Source organism: Pongo pygmaeus, chromosome 18 (assembly GCF_028885625.2).
Source record: "Pongo pygmaeus isolate AG05252 chromosome 18, NHGRI_mPonPyg2-v2.0_pri, whole genome shotgun sequence".
Lineage (NCBI taxonomy): Eukaryota > Metazoa > Chordata > Mammalia > Primates > Hominidae > Pongo > Pongo pygmaeus.
Genome location: NC_072391.2, coordinates 50,368,546 through 50,387,161, shown reverse-complemented (window position 1 = coordinate 50,387,161; position 18,616 = coordinate 50,368,546). Strand labels below are relative to the sequence as shown.

Genomic DNA, 18,616 nt, shown 5'->3' with positions numbered 1-18,616 from the left:
TACAAAGGACATGAACTCATCCTTTTTTATGGCTGCATAGTATTCCATGGTGTATATGTGCCACATTTTCTTAATCCAGTCTATCACTGATGGACATTTGGGTTGGTTCCAAGTCTTTGCTGTTGTGAATAGTGCTGCAATAAACATACATGTGCATGTGTCTTTATAGCAGCTTGTTTTATAATCCTTTGGGTATATACCCAGTAATGGGATGGCTGGGTCAAATGGTATTTCTAGTTTTAGATCCTTGAAGAATTGCCACACTGTCTTCCACAATGGTTGAACTAGTTTACAGTCTCACCAACAGTGTAAAAGTGTTCCTATTTCTCCACATCCTCTCCAGCACCTGTTGTTTCCTGACTTTTTAATGATCGCCATTCTAACTGGTGTGAGATGGTATCTCATTGTGGTTTTGATTTGCATTTCTCTGATGGCCAGTGATGATGAGCATTTTTTCATCTGTCTGTTGGCTGCATAAATGTCTTCTTTTGAGAAGTGTCTGTTCATATCCTTCACCCACTTGTTGATGGGGTTGTTTTTTTCTTGTAAATTTGTTTGAATTCTTTGTAGATTCTGGATATTAGCCCTTTGTCAGATAAGTAGACTGCATTTTTGTATAAGGTGAGAAAAGACGATCCAGTTTCATTCACCTACATGTGGCTTGCCAATTATCCCAGCACCATTTGTTGAATAGGGTGTTCTTTCCCCACTTTATGTTTGTGTTTGCTTTGTCGAAGATCAGTTGGCTGTGTTTGGCTTTATTTCTTGGTTCTCTATTCTGTTCCATTGGTCTGTGTGCCTATTTTTATACCAGTACCATGCTGTTTTGGTGACTGTGGCCTGATAGTATAGCTTGAAATCAGGTAACGTGATGCCTCCTGATTTGTTCTTTTGGCTTAGTCTTGCTTTGGCTATGCAGGCTCTTTTTTCGTTCCATATGAATTTTAGGATGGTTTTTCTCTAGTTCTGTGAAGAATGATGGTGGTATTTTGATTGACAGGAATTGCATTGAATTTGTAGATTGCTTTTGGCAGTATGGCCATTTTCACAATATTGATTCTACCCACCCATGAGCATGGGATGTGTTTCCATTTATTTGTGTCATCTATGATTTCTTTCAGGAGTGTTTTATAGTTTTCCTTGTAGAGAGCTTTCACGTCCTTGGTTAGGTATATTCCTAAGTACTTTTTTTTTTTCTGGCTATTGTAAAAGGAGTTGAGTTCTTGATGTAATTCTCAGCTTGGTCGCTGCTGGTGTACAGGAGAGCTACTGATTTGTGTACATTAATTTTGTATCCTGAAACTTTGCTGAATTCTTTTATCAGTTCTAGGAGCTTTTTGGAGGAGTCTTTAGGGTTTTCTGGGTATATAATCATATCATCAGCAAACAGCAACAATTTGACATCCTCTTTACCAATTTGGATGCCCTTTCTTTCTCTTGTCTGATTGCTCTGGCTAGAACTTCCAGTACTATGTTGATCAGAAGTGGTGAGAGTGGGCATCCTTTTCTAGTTCCAGTTTTCAGAGGGAATATTTTCAACTTTTCTCTAATCCAGTATTATGTTGGCTGTGTGTTTGTTATAGATTGCTTTTATTACATTCAGGTATGTCCCTTGTATGCTGATTTTGCTGAGAGTTTTAATCATAAAGTGATGCTGGATTTTGTCAAATGCTTTGTGTTTACTGAAATGATCATGTGATTTTTGTTTTTAATTCTGTTTATGTGGTTTATCACATTTATTGACTTGCATATGTTAAACCATCCCTGGTATGTAACCCACCTGATCATGGTGGATTATCTTTTTGATACGTTGCTGGATTCGGTTAGCTAGTATTCTGTTAAGGATTTTTGCATGTATGTTCATCAAGGATACTGGTCTGTAGTTTTCATTTTTGGTTATGTCCTTTCCTGATTTTGGTATCAGGGTGATACTGGCTTCATAATATGATTTAGGGAGGATTCTCTCTTTCTCTATCTTGTGGAATAGTGTCAAAAGGATTGGTACCAATTCTTCTTTGAATGTCTGGTAGAATTCAGCTGTTAATCCATCTGGTCCTAGACTTTTTTTGTTGGTGGTAATTTTTTTATTACCATTTCAATCTTACTGCTGTTGTTTGTCATTTAGGGTATCTAATTCTTCCTGATTTAAGCTAGGATGGTTGTATCTTTCCAGAAATTCATGCATCTCCTCTAGGTTTTCTAGTTTATGAACATAAAGGTATTCATAGTAGCCTTGAATGATCTTTTGTATTTCCGTGGTGTCAGTTGTAATATCTCCTGTTTTATTTCTAATTGAGCTGATTTGGATTTTCTCTCTTCTTTTCTTGGTTAATCTTGCTAATAAATACAGGCAACTTTTTAAAGGAGTTTGTTGTGAAGAGGATTAGAGAAATGGAGTCTGAGAATGTATATTGAGAGAGGTTTTTTTCCCTTGTTAAGTGACTGATATTAAGGCATACATGTATGCCAGAAGAATGATATCGTAAAGAGAGAGAGAAAAAAAGATCCAAGAAAGGTAAAGTCCAAGAAAGGTAAGAGTAAAGTCCTTAAAAGGTAAGAAGAAATGAGTTCCATGCTGCACAAGGCTTGCCTTAGGAGGAGGGACATTTCTACTGTATCTTGAAGGAATAGGTGGACATATATGCAAGTAAAACTGAAGGTAGCTCTTATCCGACTGTGTCTACTTTTTTCCATGAAATATGTAGCAAGGTCATTATTGGAGGGTGGTAGTTGTAGGGTGGAAAGATGGTTTGAGGAGAGAGGTACAAAATGGTTCTCTTAAAGAGTAGGAATATGAATTGACTAGCCACAACAGTTAAACAGTAGATGTTTAATTTAATCTCTTTTGAGATGAGATCTATGCTCACAAATTTGAAGTTAGTCATTCTGCATGGCTTGCTTGATTTTCTTCACAAATGTTCAGCTACTTAGGTGTAGGGAAGAAGTAAATGGCTAGCTGAGATTAACCTGAGTTGAGGTTGTAACAGATATCTAGAACAGAAGGAAAGGCAGGCAAAAGGAGATAGATAAGGATTTTAGTTAGCAAGTAGAGTGCTAGACTATAGAATCTATGTTGAATAATGAGGAAAGAGGGGGCATGAAAGTGGTGATGGCTAGTGAGTAAGTGGTAAGATGTGGGGAAATTGTGATGAGATTAGAGAATTATAACGAGAAGTACCTAAGTTCAGTGAGTTAGAAGGAAGGATGTCACTGTCAAAATTCTGATTAAATAAGTGCTGTTACTGGTGATAGCAAGATCAACTGTATGACCAGGTGATTATGCGGCTGTAGTGGGGAGAAAAAGAGGTAACTATATAAAGGCCAAGGAAATGAGAGACCAGGGTGTTGAATGGATCATAGGTGGATATAGAAGTCAGTCACCATAAACCTTCTTTAATTGTAATAAGAGGGAAGAAGAAAAGACTGAGTACAGAAAAATTAAATTTTAGATTTGGTGGCAGGAAGCTGAAGGAATTTCTGTTTTATGGTGTGCTTACATTTCTCCTCTACAAAGGTGGGGGAATATCATTTGCTGAGAATGGGGGGTTGAGTAGTAGGTTTCTGCAGAGTGAGCTATATAAATCAGATAATTATAGAGAATGGAGAAGAAAACTGGGAAAGGTTACTTGTAGTATTAAGAGGCAAGATGAAACTAGAAATAGAAAATTCTAGCAGCACCTCCCTGGTATCCTATACATACACAAAAGTATTTATTACATTGCGGTATAGTTTTTTCTATTTCCTCCTTACTGAGACCATAAACTCCTTAGGGATCAAGACTGTGTCTTGTCTTTGTATTCCTAGTGCTTCACAGTGCCTGGTGCTTATTGAGTACTCAAAAAGTACTTCTGTAGGAATGAATGAGTTGGTCATTAAATCAGTGTCTGTGTCTGGGGCTGGGTGTGGTGGCTCACACCTGTAATCCCAGCACTTTGGGAGGCTGAGGCAGGCAGATCACCTGAGGTTAGGAGTTCAAGACCAGTTTGGCCAACATGGTGAAACCTCATCTCTACTAAAAATACAAAAATTAGCCAGGTGTGATGGCACCTGTAATCCCAGCTACTCAGGGAGCTGAGGCACAAGAATCACTTGCACCCGGGAGGTGGAGGTTGCAGTGAGCCGGTATCATGCCACTGCACTCCAGACTGGGTGACAGAGTGAGATTCTGTCTTAAAATGAATAAATAAACAAATAAATAAATAAATAAAAAATCCGTGTCTGCTTTAATGGCATCTAGTTTAGATACCATTCTTAATATTACTACTACTATTGTTACGTTGTGACTTCTAGTGATGGCCAAGATGAGAGCAATAAAAGAAAAGTAACAAATTGGCAAGGGTTAATTCCCTAAGTTTCATGGATTTTCTACCTTACAAGTTTCACAGACTAAGAAGCCGCCTAATATACAATATTCTGGTCATATAACTTTTGCCTCATGTTGTTGAAAAATAAAAATAGGCTGGGCGTGGTGGCTCAAGCCTGTAATCCCAGCACTTTGCGGGGGCCAAGGCGGATGGATCACCTGAGGTCAGGAGTTCGAAACCAGCCTGGCCAAGATGGTGAAACCCCGTCTCTACTAAAAATACAAAAAAATTAGCCAGGTGTGACGCATGCCTGTAATCCCAGCTACTCTGGAGGCTGAGGCAGGAGAATTGCTTAAACCCAGGAGGCGGAAGTTGCAGTGAGCTGAGATTGTGCCACTGCACTCCAGCCTGGGCAACAAGAGTGAAACTGTCTCAAAAAAAAAAAAAAGAATAAATAAAATAAATATATCATTTAAGCCAGGTGTGGTGGTGTGCCTATGGTCCAAGCTACACAGGAGGCTGAGGTGGGAGGATCGCTTGAACCCAGGAGCTTGAAGCTGCCTGGCCAAGACAACAAATAAACAAAAATAATAAAAATTGTTTAACTTACCTTGCATCAACTCCATCAAATACTTTCTGACACTCATTTCCAATGACTTCTTGCTTTAGATAATACAGCATTCTCACACGAAGCAAAACCCTAAAAACAAGGGAAAATAAATCAAAAGGCATAAAGACATTAATAATTTAAAATATTCGGACATGGGGTTAAAATTAGGAAGGAATTTGTGTACAGATTTTAAAATAATGAAATAATAATCACTTCTGATTAAATGAATCTTATTACTACCATATATATAAAGAACTTCTCCAAAATCTTCATAATCATCATTATTTCATATACAAGTAAGATATAATGAGCTCATTTGGAGGCCAGTTTTACTTATCTGTTGGTGAGAACAATGACACAAGAGGTATCATGATTTGCTTGAAGGATACCTTGTAAAATTAGGATTAGGATTGGCTCTAGACCATGCTGTCTCTGTACTCAAAATCAGCATGCTTAAAGATTATTAATAAATTCAGAACAGTAAACATTTAAAGAGTTGTGTTTAAAATACCCTACTACCTACTTATTACAGTGGTGTTTTATATGTTTTTTGTAGCCTTCATCTTGAAGTAGCTGCTCGGGATTATATTTTCGAAGCCATTCTGCTTTTTGTATATCAAATGAGCTTGTTTGAGTTTTTACTTTCTTCCCTTTTCGACCCCTGGGTACAGGAGCTGATAGGCCTGTTAAAATAAGAAGGACATGTAAAATTAGGAATAATTTGTATAAAACTTTGCAATTTGAAAGATCGTTTCAATGCAAGAAATTTCTGGAGACTTTCTGAGGTCTGTTCAGAGATCTTTAAAATATTAGTAACAATACTGGCAAATCAAGATGATGGTTTTATACATATTAAAACATATTTCCCCCAAATAGCTAACAATTCTACATCTCATATTGATTCTGATATCCTTTTTGTTCCAAAACAGATTTTTTTTTACAAATATAAAACCCAAAAGATCAAACTCATGCCCTCTGCTTAATTTTGCTTTCCTAGATACTAAAAGATATGTTTTGCCCTCTACTCTTGCTTTTCAAAATTGATTTAGATAGATTAGTAGGTTAGCCATCCTCTTCAAGATAGCTAAACTCATTTTAGTTCTTTGAGTTATTTGTTGTGAAATATTTAAAAACTACAAAAACGTACTGCCACACTTCATGTTCATATATTCCATGTTTACTTAGTTTTTTTTTTTTTTTTTTTTGAGACAGAGTCACTCTGTTGCTCAGGCTGGAGTGCAGTGGCGTGATCTCGGCTCACTGCAACCTCTGCCTTCTGGGTTCAAGTGATTCTCCTGCCTCAGCCTCCTGAGTAGCTGGGATTACAGGCATGCGCCACCACGCCTGGCTAACTTTAGTATTTTAGTAGAGATAGGGTTTCACCATGTTGGCCAGGCTGGTCACCAACAACTTAGTTTTTTATTAAAGGAAATAATACATACTTGAAGTCCCTATGTAGTCCTCTCCTATCAAATTCACTCATTCCTTCCCAGAGATTACCACTACCCTGAATTTGTTTTTCCATTCCATGCATGTTTATACTATTATTACCTATGTTGGATAAGTATTTAGTATTTAAGTTTTCAGATATTATATTATAAATGTAAGCCTGCACCTTATTTATTACTCTGAACTTTTAAAAGATTTATCCTAGTTGACTCATGAGGCTCTAATTCATCTATTTTTGTTTCTGTATAATAATTTATTACATAACTATACCACCTCCTGTTTATTAATCTTCCATGATATTTGAGCTGTTTTGCTTGTAATTTTTCACAATTATTAATAATGCAGTTTTGACTCCTTTTGCAATTCTTGTACCTCATTTACCTTTTCCTTGCCATTTTATAACAGGTGGGTACTCCACTACAATGGTACACAGAAGCACTATATGGGTTTGTCCATTTTTCCTTATAATTTTGGCAGAGGTTTTTTTTTCTTTTGCCTTTACATTTTGAGACTATTTTAGATGTATATAAGTTCATACTTGTTATAGTTTCTTCTATGGATTATTCTTTTTAATTATTAAGTAGTGTCCCTTTTTTTTTTATTCCAATTGATACCTTCCATCTTAAATTCACTTTGTTCTATGTTAATGGTACTATAACATTTTGTACGGTTTAGTATTTGCATGGTATAGTTTTACTAAATAAACTTTTAAGCTTGTTTGGTGTTTAATAATATCTCTTTAAAGTATAAAAATGTTTATTTTTCCCCCATCTTACAATCTTCCTCTTTTAACAGGTGAAAATATACATAGGCTGCACACATATGTTTATATACTTAGTTTTACAATTTTATTGTTTATCATACCTTCCTTCTTTCTGTGTTTTGCTGGAATGATAAATAGTTCTGTATTCCAATCTTTTCCACCCTTGCTGGTTTGAAAACAGTACATACTTAAAAATACACATGCTTAAATTTTCCTAATGAAATCTACAGATATTCAGTATTTCCAATTTTCTTCCTAACAAGATTTTCCCAGATTCATTATTCAATCTTCTTTTTACTTTTTCATTTTCATTATATATTGTTATAATTTATAGGCTTCTGCTTTCACTGTTTTTATAGCACCTTATTCTTTCGAAGTCATGGTATATTTGAAGTATCTTTGAAGATATTAATGATAGTTAAAGAAAAGGTGTCCTCCTTTTTGAAATCTTGTTTCCTTCAAGTTCATTTTAATGGTTTTTTTTCTTTTTCTTTTTCTTCTTTTTTTTTTTTCTGAGACAGAGTCTTGCTCTGTCAACCAGGCTGGAGTGCAGTAGCGTGATCTTGGCTCACTGCAACCTCCGCCTCCCAGGTTCAAGTGATTCTCATGCCTCAGCATCCCAAGTAGCTGGGATTACAGGCACGTGTCACCATGGCTGGCTAATTTTTGTATTTTTAGTAGAGACGGGGTTTCACCATGTTGGCCAGGCTGGTCTTGAACTCTTGACCTCAAGTGATCTGGCCACCTCAGCTTCCCAAAGTGCTGGGATTACAGGGGTGAGCCACCGTGCCCAGCCAATGGTTTTTTGTCTCTCTCTTTCATGTTAGAGACTTTCCTGAGATGCCTGATAATCCTTGGCTGTTTTTGCTCTTATTTAAGTGTGACAAATAAAAAAGGTGATACGGAGACTGAAGGGATGGAGCATAGTGATTGTGGGCTCACTGAAGGGTAACTGGCTGGGATTTTTTTTTTTCCTGTCATTATCTTTAGGTTTGGGGCAAGCCCTTTAGTTTTATTCCTTGAGTAATGAAACAACCAGAATGCACAGTTATTTAATCCCTATTTAGTAGTTGCACAACTCAACTACCAGTGCAACCCAGACTTCTATTTTACTCTTTCCAGAGAAAAAATTTTGAGTCAGTTTTCATCCTGGCTACATGGAACTGAAGAGGGTATTTAGGGCCTTTTTTTAAACCACTTTGAATGAAAGCTTCTATCCTTTCACACCCACTTCCAGAGGTTCCTGATGTCACAAATTCCTAAGACATTTGGGAAATCTGTAAAGCAAAGCAGTTTGCCTTTTCCACTGCTGACCTAAGATTCAGCTCTCTCAGGTTGGTTAAATCAGTTACCACTAATATATTTGCCTCCGGCTTCCAAAATCTTGTTGCCGTTTCCTCTCCCATTTTTGAGAGTTTATGCTCATTTTAAAATTATAGCATACAAGTATATACAACAGTCCCATTATCCACCTTCAATAATTATCAACTCATGGCCAATTTTGTTCATCCCCAATCTTTCACATTATTTTGAAGTAAATGTAAGAAATCAATCATTTCATTCATAAATATCAAAGGTATCTTTTAGCAATATCTAAAAGATATTTAGTGATGTCTAAATTTAATTTAACAGAGGTATCTATTTAGTGATAAAGCCTCCATTAAAATAACTACAATACTATTATCAGCCCTAAGATGCAATAATAGCTTCTTAATATTTGGTATTCAACATTCTAATTAGTTAATAAAGATAATAAAACATTTCTTCTGGGTTATTTGTCTCAATCAGGGTCTAAATAAAGCCCCCACAGCACTTTGGGAGGCTGAGGCAGGAGGATCACTTGAGCCCAGGAATTTTGAGACATGCCTGGGCAACAAAGTGAGACTCCACCTCTAAAAAAAAAAAAATTAGCCAGGTGTGATGATATACGCCTGTATTCCCAGCTACAGGGGAGGAGGATCGCTTGAGCCCAGGAGGTTGAGGCTGCAGTGAGCCGTGTTCACACCACAACACCCCAGCTTGGGCAACAGAACGAGACCCTGTCACAAAACATAAAAATAAAAATAAAGTCCCTAGACCCCGCACTGCAACTGGTTGATAACTTTTCAATCTCTTTTAGGTTATAGCAGGGTTTCAATCTTGGCACTACAATATTTTGAGCAGGATATTTCTTCATTGTGGGGGGCGGAAGACTATCTGTGAACTCCTGGCCTCTACCCACTAGATGCCAGTACACGCTGAAGGTTGTGATAGTCTGTGGTAGGGGTGGGATTGGGGCAGAAAGTCACCTTTGGCTGTGAATAGATACCTCTCTATTCACTCCTAATCCGATAATTTATTTGTTGAGGAATCCAAGTCTTTTGTTCTGTAGAATTTGTTAAGCTTAGTGCCTTACTTTTTTCTAGTGGAGTTTCAAGAAAGAGTGAAATTACGTTTGTGTGATTCTTCCATCTACCTAGAAGTCAGGTCTTCACATTAATTAAACTCACTGTCTCCTATTAAAATAGGCCTACACTGACCACCCTATCTAAAATGGGTGCTTTCTGTTGTTTTCCATCTCAATGGTTTATTTACTTCACAGTAATTACCACAATCTGTAACTAATGTACATTCTTACTACGTCTGTCTACCTGGTTAGAATGTAAGGTTCATGAGCTCAGGGATCTTGTCTATCTTGTTTCTTCTTATCTTTTCAACACCTTGCATAAGACACACACCAGGCATTCAATAGATATTTTTTGATTAAATAGAATAAAATTGTAACAAATTTAAGGGCATAGTAATTCTTTTTATTTTTTACTGGAAATTCAATTATTTTATGCTATAAAATAATTATTTCATGCAAAAAAGAATGTTCTGTTAGCAAGGCTAAGGAGAAAAAGTACTAGCATATACCTCTGAGAGGATTGTAAATTGGCATAAACATTTTGGACAGCAAATTAAATTATAATGAAAATTTAGGCCAGGCATGGTGGCTCATGTCTGTGATCCCAGCACTTCGGGTGGCTTGAGACCAGGAGTTCAAGACCAGCCTGGGCAACATGGTAGGATCCTGACTCTACAATATAAAAAAATTTTTAAAAGCCGGGTGTGGTGCTACATGCCTGTGGTCCCAGCTACTCAGGAGGTTGAGGCAGAAGGATGGCTTGAGCCCAGGAGGTCGAGGCTACATTGAGCCATGTTTGCATCACTGTACTCTAGCCTGGGGGACGGAGCAAAATCCTGTCTCAAATAATAAACAAAAATTAAAAAGTATTATGAAAATTTAAAATTGCATATCAATGTTTCTCAAACTTTAATATGTACACTAATTCCTACGGATCTTGTTGAAATGCAGATTCTTATTCAGTAAATCTGAGGCCTAAGATTCTGCATTTCTAAGAAGCTTCCAGAAGATGCTGATGCTGCTGACCCAGAGACCACATTTTAGGTACTAAAGATGTATATAAGCTATACTTTAATAATTCCATTTTTGATATCTACTTTAGTGAAAGATTTATTTGCATGCACAAGGAGGAGGGTACATGGATCTTCTCTGAAACTTGTTTTTTAATTGTCTAAAATTGAAACTATCTAAATACCCATCATCAAAGGAGATACTAAATAAATTATGGAATATCCATACTATGGAATACTAAGCAGAACTTAAAAAATGAGATAGATCTATCTGAGCATAGACGGAAAGACCTCTAAGACATTCAGTTGGGTCATCAATTCCAAACAGATACGTATTTGATAACAAAATGTAAAATCCACCAAACTGATAACATTGGCATTTTCTGAAGCTGGAACTTGAATTGGGAGTGAAGGTTAAGGTTCCTTAATATTATTTGTAATGCTTTTATATTTTATAGGAGAATATGTTAAGTATTACTTATATAACTGAAAATAAATTTTAAAAGCAAATGAAATAATGTTCTTACCTAGATGATTCTGTAGCTCTCGTGTCTGTCCATCTTCAGTTGGAGTAATGAGATCCCATATGAAACCTTTAATCTTCTCATCTCCTCGGTAGTGAACAAGGCAATATGCTAAGAGAGCTCGGCAAATTATCTCTACATCATGTTCATTTAGCTGCCTTTTGAAACGGCCATGAGATAGAATCTCTCTCCATCGGCCCCACCTGGTTAAAAAAGGTATAGTTATATTGATATTGAGTCAAGTTCTAGAGAAAAATATTAACTCATAGATAATAGGAATGAAAAACTTAAAAAAATTGTCATTTTTGCTAATTAAGTCTTCCCTACCCATGCATAGAATGTAGAGGAATGGTATAGTAATTTCTAGTATATTTTATTCAGTAATGGATAACATCTAATTTGTATTACTGAATATGCGAATTTAAGAACAAGAAGTTTGACTTTAGTGATACTTTGAAAATTTAAATACTTGAGGATAATCTCATCATTCTGCTCTTAAATACATGCTAAAAAATAGAGTATTTTAAAAGTAAATTTTAATGATTCTAAGATAAAAAATATACTCAAAACCAGTATATATTTTCTGTAACATTACATACCAGACTACTTAGAGCAAACATTAAAAACAATGTTTTACCCATAAACTAGGAGGTTTTTCTCAACTCTAAAGCATTCAGTTCTTCCATAGCCATTGGAACGGTCACAGGGTCTCCGGAGTTTGGGCTTTTCATCTCCTTCACTTTCAGCTTCAGATAATTCAGCCAATTCATCTTTTGTGGCACTAAAAGGTCTTGTTTGCTTCCTAATTCTTGGAGTGTCAATAACCAAGCTGTTCTGTAAAACAGAACAGCTATTACTTGAAGGTACTTTTATGATTTTGCTTACAACAGTGTTCTACATTTTCACCTTATACAAATAATAATTACAGAAACACAGACAAAAAGAAACCACTAACAATTTCACCAACCTATTCAGTCAACTTAGAATTGCTTATATTCCTTTAGAATTCTTACTACCACACATGTAAAATTTTATGACATTATAGTCATAGGATAAAAAGAACTTGATATTTTGTATATTAATATAACATTATTGTAATCACAAAAATATTTTAAACTGAATTTATGCCTTATACTTTTTCTTTACCTAATTCATAATTTAGATTGTTCTTAATTTTTAAAATAAATAATGCTAAAGTAAATCTTTGTGGCTTAAGTTTATTCTAAAGATAAATTCAAAAGAAGGGAAGTATCCAGAAATGGAAATACTGGTCAAAGGTTATGAATATTTTACAGCACTTTCCAAAAGACTTAATACACAAAAAGCAAGGCAGTTAATTGCATCAACCTCAGTATGTTCGATTCAGTTTAAATCATTCAAAACAATTTAAGTTAACATACTTTTTACTTTTATTGAGAAACTTCTCTAAGCTAGGCACTATGTTATGGGCTGTGGTATAATATGAATAAGGCTGTTTCTACTCATAAGGAATCCAAAGTTTTACTTACACAGACAAATGTGTCACTAAATAAATGCTATTCGGGATGAAATTTTTTATGATATAAGAGGTATCATAGTCAGAGAAAATGTCACAAAGTAGTGATACTAGAAAGACTTCTTAAAGAATTAAAAGTAGTTTGCCAGGCAGTGAGGGAAGAGATAGCATTACAAGTAGAGGAAAGAGCAAGGGACCTGAAATGTTATCAGATTTTCAGGAAATGCTTATGTCCTAGAGCAGAAGAGGACAAATGGTAGGAGAGAAGGCAGGGACCAGACCATAAAGGTCCTGGTATGCCATAATATGTATGGAATGCATTATATTTAAGGGGCATGTGATGTCTTATGACAGGTGATGTTAACTTTTGCCAAGTTTCTCCACTGTGAAGTTACTAGTTTTCCTTTTGGAATTAATAACTATTTTGGAAGATATACTTTGAAGACACATAAATATGTTGTGTCCCCTTAAACTTTTACCCACTAATTTTAGAATTCACTGATGGATCTTGTATGCTACAATTATTACTACAGTTGATTCATGATGATTTTTTATTTCCTTCATTCCTTCTACATTTATTAAATGGAATTCCTCTGTAAGAAAGAGTTGTCCCTTTTCCTCTTTTTCCCCTTCCCAGTTTCCTTACAAAAAAAAAAAACAAAAAAAACTAATTGTATTTTTTTCTTAATTTTCAAATGTCTTCTTCCCCAAATCTTTTGAGATTTGATACATTTTTGATCTACTTATATTAGCTTTTATATAATAGAAACACTAACTTTCATATACATGTCTGCTACAAATTGTGTCACCAGTCTGACTGCACTTTCATTTTTCCATTACATAATTCTGTCTTGTATAGTTAAATATGCGAATCACTTCCTTTGTAATTTCTAATTTAGAATGTTTTCCCACCCAAATATTTGTGAAAAGAAATCTAATTTCTATTTTTCATGTTTTGATTAAAAAACACTTAAAAATATTTTATCACAAATTAGAGTTTACTTGGTATAGAGCATAGGATTATAACGCTCCTTTCAAATGCTAATCCAATATCCTAATCACCATTTATTAAATCATCTTTCTTTAGCACTATTTGTATATTTCATAAACTTATACTTTGATCTTTTTCTGTTGTTATCCTATTCTTTGCTTTGTATCTTTCTGTCAGTACCATACTTTTTGAACTATTGTTTTATATTAATATATATACTTTTTAAATTTATTTTTTTAAAGACAGGTTCTTGATGTCACTCAGGCTGGAGTGCAATGGCACAATCACAGCTCACTGCAACCTCGAACTCTTGGGGTCAAGCCATCCTCACACCTTCAGGCTCCTTCGTAGCTAGGATTACAGGCACGCACAAGCACGCCTAGCTAATTTAAAATTTTTTTTTGTAGAGAACAGGGTCTTGCTATGTTGCCTAGGCTGGTATCAAACTCCTAGCTTTAACCAATCCTCCTGCCTCAGCCTCCTGAAGTGCTGGGATTATACAGGAATGAGCCACTGTGCCCAGCTGTATTAACATATTTAGATACTTTAACATACAGTAATGTTAGTCTTTATTGTACATTTTCAGAAAAGTCTTTAATTTTTTACAAAAGTATAAACTTTAAAATGTTACTGCACAAGTATTAAATGACTATATGCTTATATAAGTTTATTTACAAAATCCTTAACTCCTTAAAATAATCTACAAAGCCCTGTTGATTTGGCCCATGTCTTCAGTCTCTGACCTTATCTATTACCACCATGCTCACTAACTCTTCACATTCTGCCATAATGTATTTCTGCTTCTAGAATACACTAAGCTTATTTCTACCAGTGTCTCATTGCCATTCCCTCTGCCTCAAAGCTTTTCCTGACATTACAGTGTATTGGCTCTTTCTCTTCATTCAAGTCTCTGTGCAGATAATCCTTTTGCAGTGACCTCCCTTGATCACTTCACCTAGTCTAATTCTACTTCTCCAGCACTCTCTACCATCTTACTGCTTTATTTTCCTCACTCCCTAAATTATCTATTTGTTTACCACTTTCTTACCCACTAGGATGTAATTACCAATATATACTGCTGAAAAATCATAAATAGAGATCACATTGTAAGCATCATTCCGCATCTCTCTCTTTCTCTGTCTTGGAGCTCTGTTAGTCCACAGTAGATGGTACATAAGAATGTCCATTCTTATTATTTTTTACTTTTAATTATTGCATTAGACAGTATGAATGTACCATTGCTCCCATATAGAAAATTTAGTTTCTAAATTTTTGCTATAACAAAAAATGCTGCAATGAGTATCACTGTACTATATTATCATTGTACATGTATGCTTATTGCTGCAGGACAGATTCCTAACAGTGCATTAAATATTCTTCCAAAAAAAATTTAAAATTATTTTGTCTAGTTATAAGAAAAAATTAACATTCTGATTTGCATTGCATTACATCTATGCATTAACATTTCTATGTTTACAAATGAACTATTAAAATGTTTAAAATATTCCCAATGGACACATCTCCCAACCAAATTTCACTTTACAGAAATCAAACACAGCTTTCTTTAGGTATATTCTTAAGTGTTCTATATCTTTTTTTTTTCTACTGTGAAGTAGATATCCTATTACATTATATTTTTCTATTTCTGTTAGTACTGATATTTAGGAAGGCTCAATGGCATATTTATCTTCTATCCAGTTAATTCACTAAACTCACTTAAGAACTTTTATAGTGTTTTGCAGACCCCACTACTTGTTTAAGTACATGAACATGCCATATGCCAATAATATTTTTATAATTACCTTTTCACGTTTACCTGTTTCACACAGAATTACATATATTTCCAAAATGCATTCAACAATAATACTTATGGATGGTAGTGGTGTTACTCCTAATTGTAAAGCTTTACATGTAAAAGGCTATCAACAAAGATCCAATGCATCAGTGCTTAATATAAAATTCCTTTAATCATCTAGCTGTTACTTTGATAATTGGTAAGACTCAAAAACACTGATTTCTATACAATTATTAGACAAGTGTCTTAGTAAATAAGCAGTTATGCTATTATTATCAGTTCCATAAAGTGAATTTTAGCATTTTGACCTTTTCTTAGCTCAAGGGAAGTCATAAGAGAAACAGTTTTAAAAATGCCACTTTCTTGACTGCTTTTTTTCTCCTCTTATTTACATTTTACTAGATTATCATTAATGGGTTCTGACACTAAGAAAACGTTAAAGAAAAAATAAATGTAACCCATGATTTGAAGACATTAAAAAAATTTTAAAAACATATTATAATTTTAAGAATGTAAATTATATCCAAAAGTTAAACTTTCCCTGTAGGGATAACCCATCATGGGAGATATTAGATGTATTAAATTGAAGGAGTACCTCACTCAGTTCATTCTGCTACCCTACTTCAATTTATATATGTAGAAATTTGTTTTAGTAACTGCATAATTGAACACCTTAAAATATTACAATACTATTGCCAAAGTATCCTAAAAGCAAGTTTATTTTAGAGAGATAAAAATACTTACTCTGCCACTGATGGCCTCTATATCTATTTCTGCCTTTTTAGCCCATTTTTGCCAGAAGTTGGGATCATCTAAAGAAATATCTGTCCGGTTTCCAGATGCCACAAAACTTGCCTGAAATACATAATGGCAGTTTTAGAGGAAAAATCTATCAAAGTACACTTAAAACATTATCTCCTCACATTTACTATGGATAGAATTTGAATTCCACATACTCATACATCAAAGGGTGTTTCAAATTCAGTGGTCTGAAACACAGCAGTCATCTGCTTAAGGCAAAGGCTTAATGCAAACACAGGCTGAAGTTTAGGAGTAGAATTAAATAAGTTATTACTGTTGGTTAACTCTGATACTTTTGGTAAGTAAGGACTGAATCTTTTTGGTGGGGAGGCTACAGAGAATGGAGGCATGGTTTCTAAAAACATTACAAGACCATTAAGAAATTAGGTTAGAGAACAAGAATTTCCAAACCTGCCTGCACTACAGAGTTAATTTTCTGGTATATTTCTAGTTTATTTTCATCACATTTTCAGACAGTAATATCTCCTAAAGGAAATATAACACAGGATATGGGAAATAAAGGAAAATAAATCATTGTCATTTTAAAAACTCTTTTCCCAAACACACACACAAAAAAGAAACTCTACCTTACCACAGAAACACTGCATAACCACTGTAAAAATTTAAGAAAATATTGAGGAGCAAAAGAAGAAAATACAAGTTATTTATTTTCGTAAATACTGTGGAAATTATAAAATCTTTTAGTTGGAAGAAACTCTAAAGATAACACTTCAACTCTTTAACTTGTGTTCTAATAACCATTATTTACAACTTAAATCACTGTAAATAGGCCTCATCAAAAAATGTCCTCAAAATGCTTTATAAAAATGAAAGAAGCATTGAAGATACACAATGTGTTAAGGGCCTGAAAAATGTATGTGAATTTTTATAAAAATAAATAGAAGAATATGGTCACATAAAATGATTTTCAAAGGAAACTAGTGGTAAATGGTTTTAAGATAATGCCCAATTATCAGGGATACAAACAAAAGGTAAAAATCTTAATTAAAGAAAAAGTCTTGATAAAATTTAAAAGATCCAGAAAAATCCCACATTAAAAAGATACAACTGTTAAAAGCAAACAAGCCATTTTTTGATATTCAAGATAACTGTCAGTTTAAGCACTAGATACTTAATACCAAGGAATTATGTTTCATTTTATTTTTAAACGTGGTAATAGTATTATAGTATGTTTTAAAAGTCTTTATTTTTAATGATACATACGGAAACATGTAAAGGTGGTGATCACATCTGGGATTTGCTTCGAAACAGTATGAAAAAGTGGGAGGTGGTGACGAAACAAGTTTAGCATGAGTCGATAACTGTTGAATACTGTCTGTATTTGTAGTTAAACTTTATAAAACATCCAGGGCAGGCACGGTGGCTCACGTCTGTAAATCCCAATACTCTGGGAGGCCAAGGCAGGAGGATTACTTGAGCCCATAAGTTCAAGACCAGCCTGGGCAACATAGTGAGACCCCATCTCTGTAATAATTTCTTTTAAAATTAGCCTGACGTGGTGGTGCACACCTGTAGTCCCAGCTGAGGTGTTGTCCCAGCTACTTGGGAGGCTGAGGTGGGTGGGTCACTTGACCCCAGGAGGTTGAGAGGTCAAGGCTACAGTGGGCCATGATTGCACCACTGCACTCCAGCCTGGCGAGAAAACAAGAACCTGTCTCAAAAAAAAAAAAAAAAAAAAAAAAAAAAACAAAAAGTCTAAAAAACCAAAAATTAAAAGGCTAAATGCCTCTTGCTGAACTTCAGATTCTGTTCATGTTATTGCTTACCAAGTAATAAATATACTCTTTCATTCAATCTAGTATTCTTTTGAGGTTTGGCTTTTAAGATGCTTATATAAAATAAAGCAAATGGTAAATACTGTGTTTCAAAGTGTGCATTTTGCGCATATTTATTAAAACAGAAATGACAGGAACAAATGTTTTAATGAAATGAATTTAAATTCCTTTTTTTTTGCTTTCTCTAAACTATAGCTTTAATATTATAAAACCACTGAAAAACTAATTTTATATTTCTTTGAACTGATGAATGTGATAAACTGAATAATGGTCCCCAAAGATACTTCATCCTAATCCCTGGAACCTTGTGAGTTTTGTCTTATATGGAAAAGGGACTTTGCAGATATGATTAAGTTAAGGACCTTGAAATAGAGAGATAGCTTGTATTATCCAAGTAGGCCCTAAATGTAATTATAAATGTTCTTACAAAAGTGAGGCAGTGGGAGATTTGACTCTAGAAGAGAAAAAGGATAATGACATGACAGAAGCAGAGATGGGAGTACTGTGGCCACAAGCCAAGGAATGCAGGTAGTCTTAGGAAGTGGAAGAAATAAGAAACAGATTCTCCCCTAAAGCTTCCAGAATGAACCAGCCCTACTGACACCTTGATTTTATCCCTGTAAGACTCATGTTAGACTTCTGACACCTAGAACTATAAGAGAAAAAGTTTGTGTTGTCTTAAGCCATGAACC

The 18,616-nt window shown here is 34.8% G+C and overlaps 1 protein-coding gene across 25 annotated transcripts in view; it reads right to left on the bottom strand.

Annotated features, from left to right (window-relative positions):
- The window catches only part of CHD9 (chromodomain helicase DNA binding protein 9), a 275,732-nt gene that overhangs the window by 48,267 nt on the left and 208,849 nt on the right, over nt 1-18,616 (bottom strand). For all 25 annotated transcript variants that reach the window (XM_054453479.2, XM_054453475.2, XM_054453480.2 and 22 more), the window contains 5 exons: nt 16,072-16,182; nt 11,684-11,880; nt 11,050-11,249; nt 5,438-5,597; nt 4,915-5,004 (listed from right to left, as the gene is read on the bottom strand). In XM_054453479.2, coding sequence (XP_054309454.2) covers nt 4,915-5,004; nt 5,438-5,597; nt 11,050-11,249; nt 11,684-11,880; nt 16,072-16,182 — 758 coding nt within the window. The remainder of the gene's footprint in view (nt 1-4,914; nt 5,005-5,437; nt 5,598-11,049; nt 11,250-11,683; nt 11,881-16,071; nt 16,183-18,616) is intronic.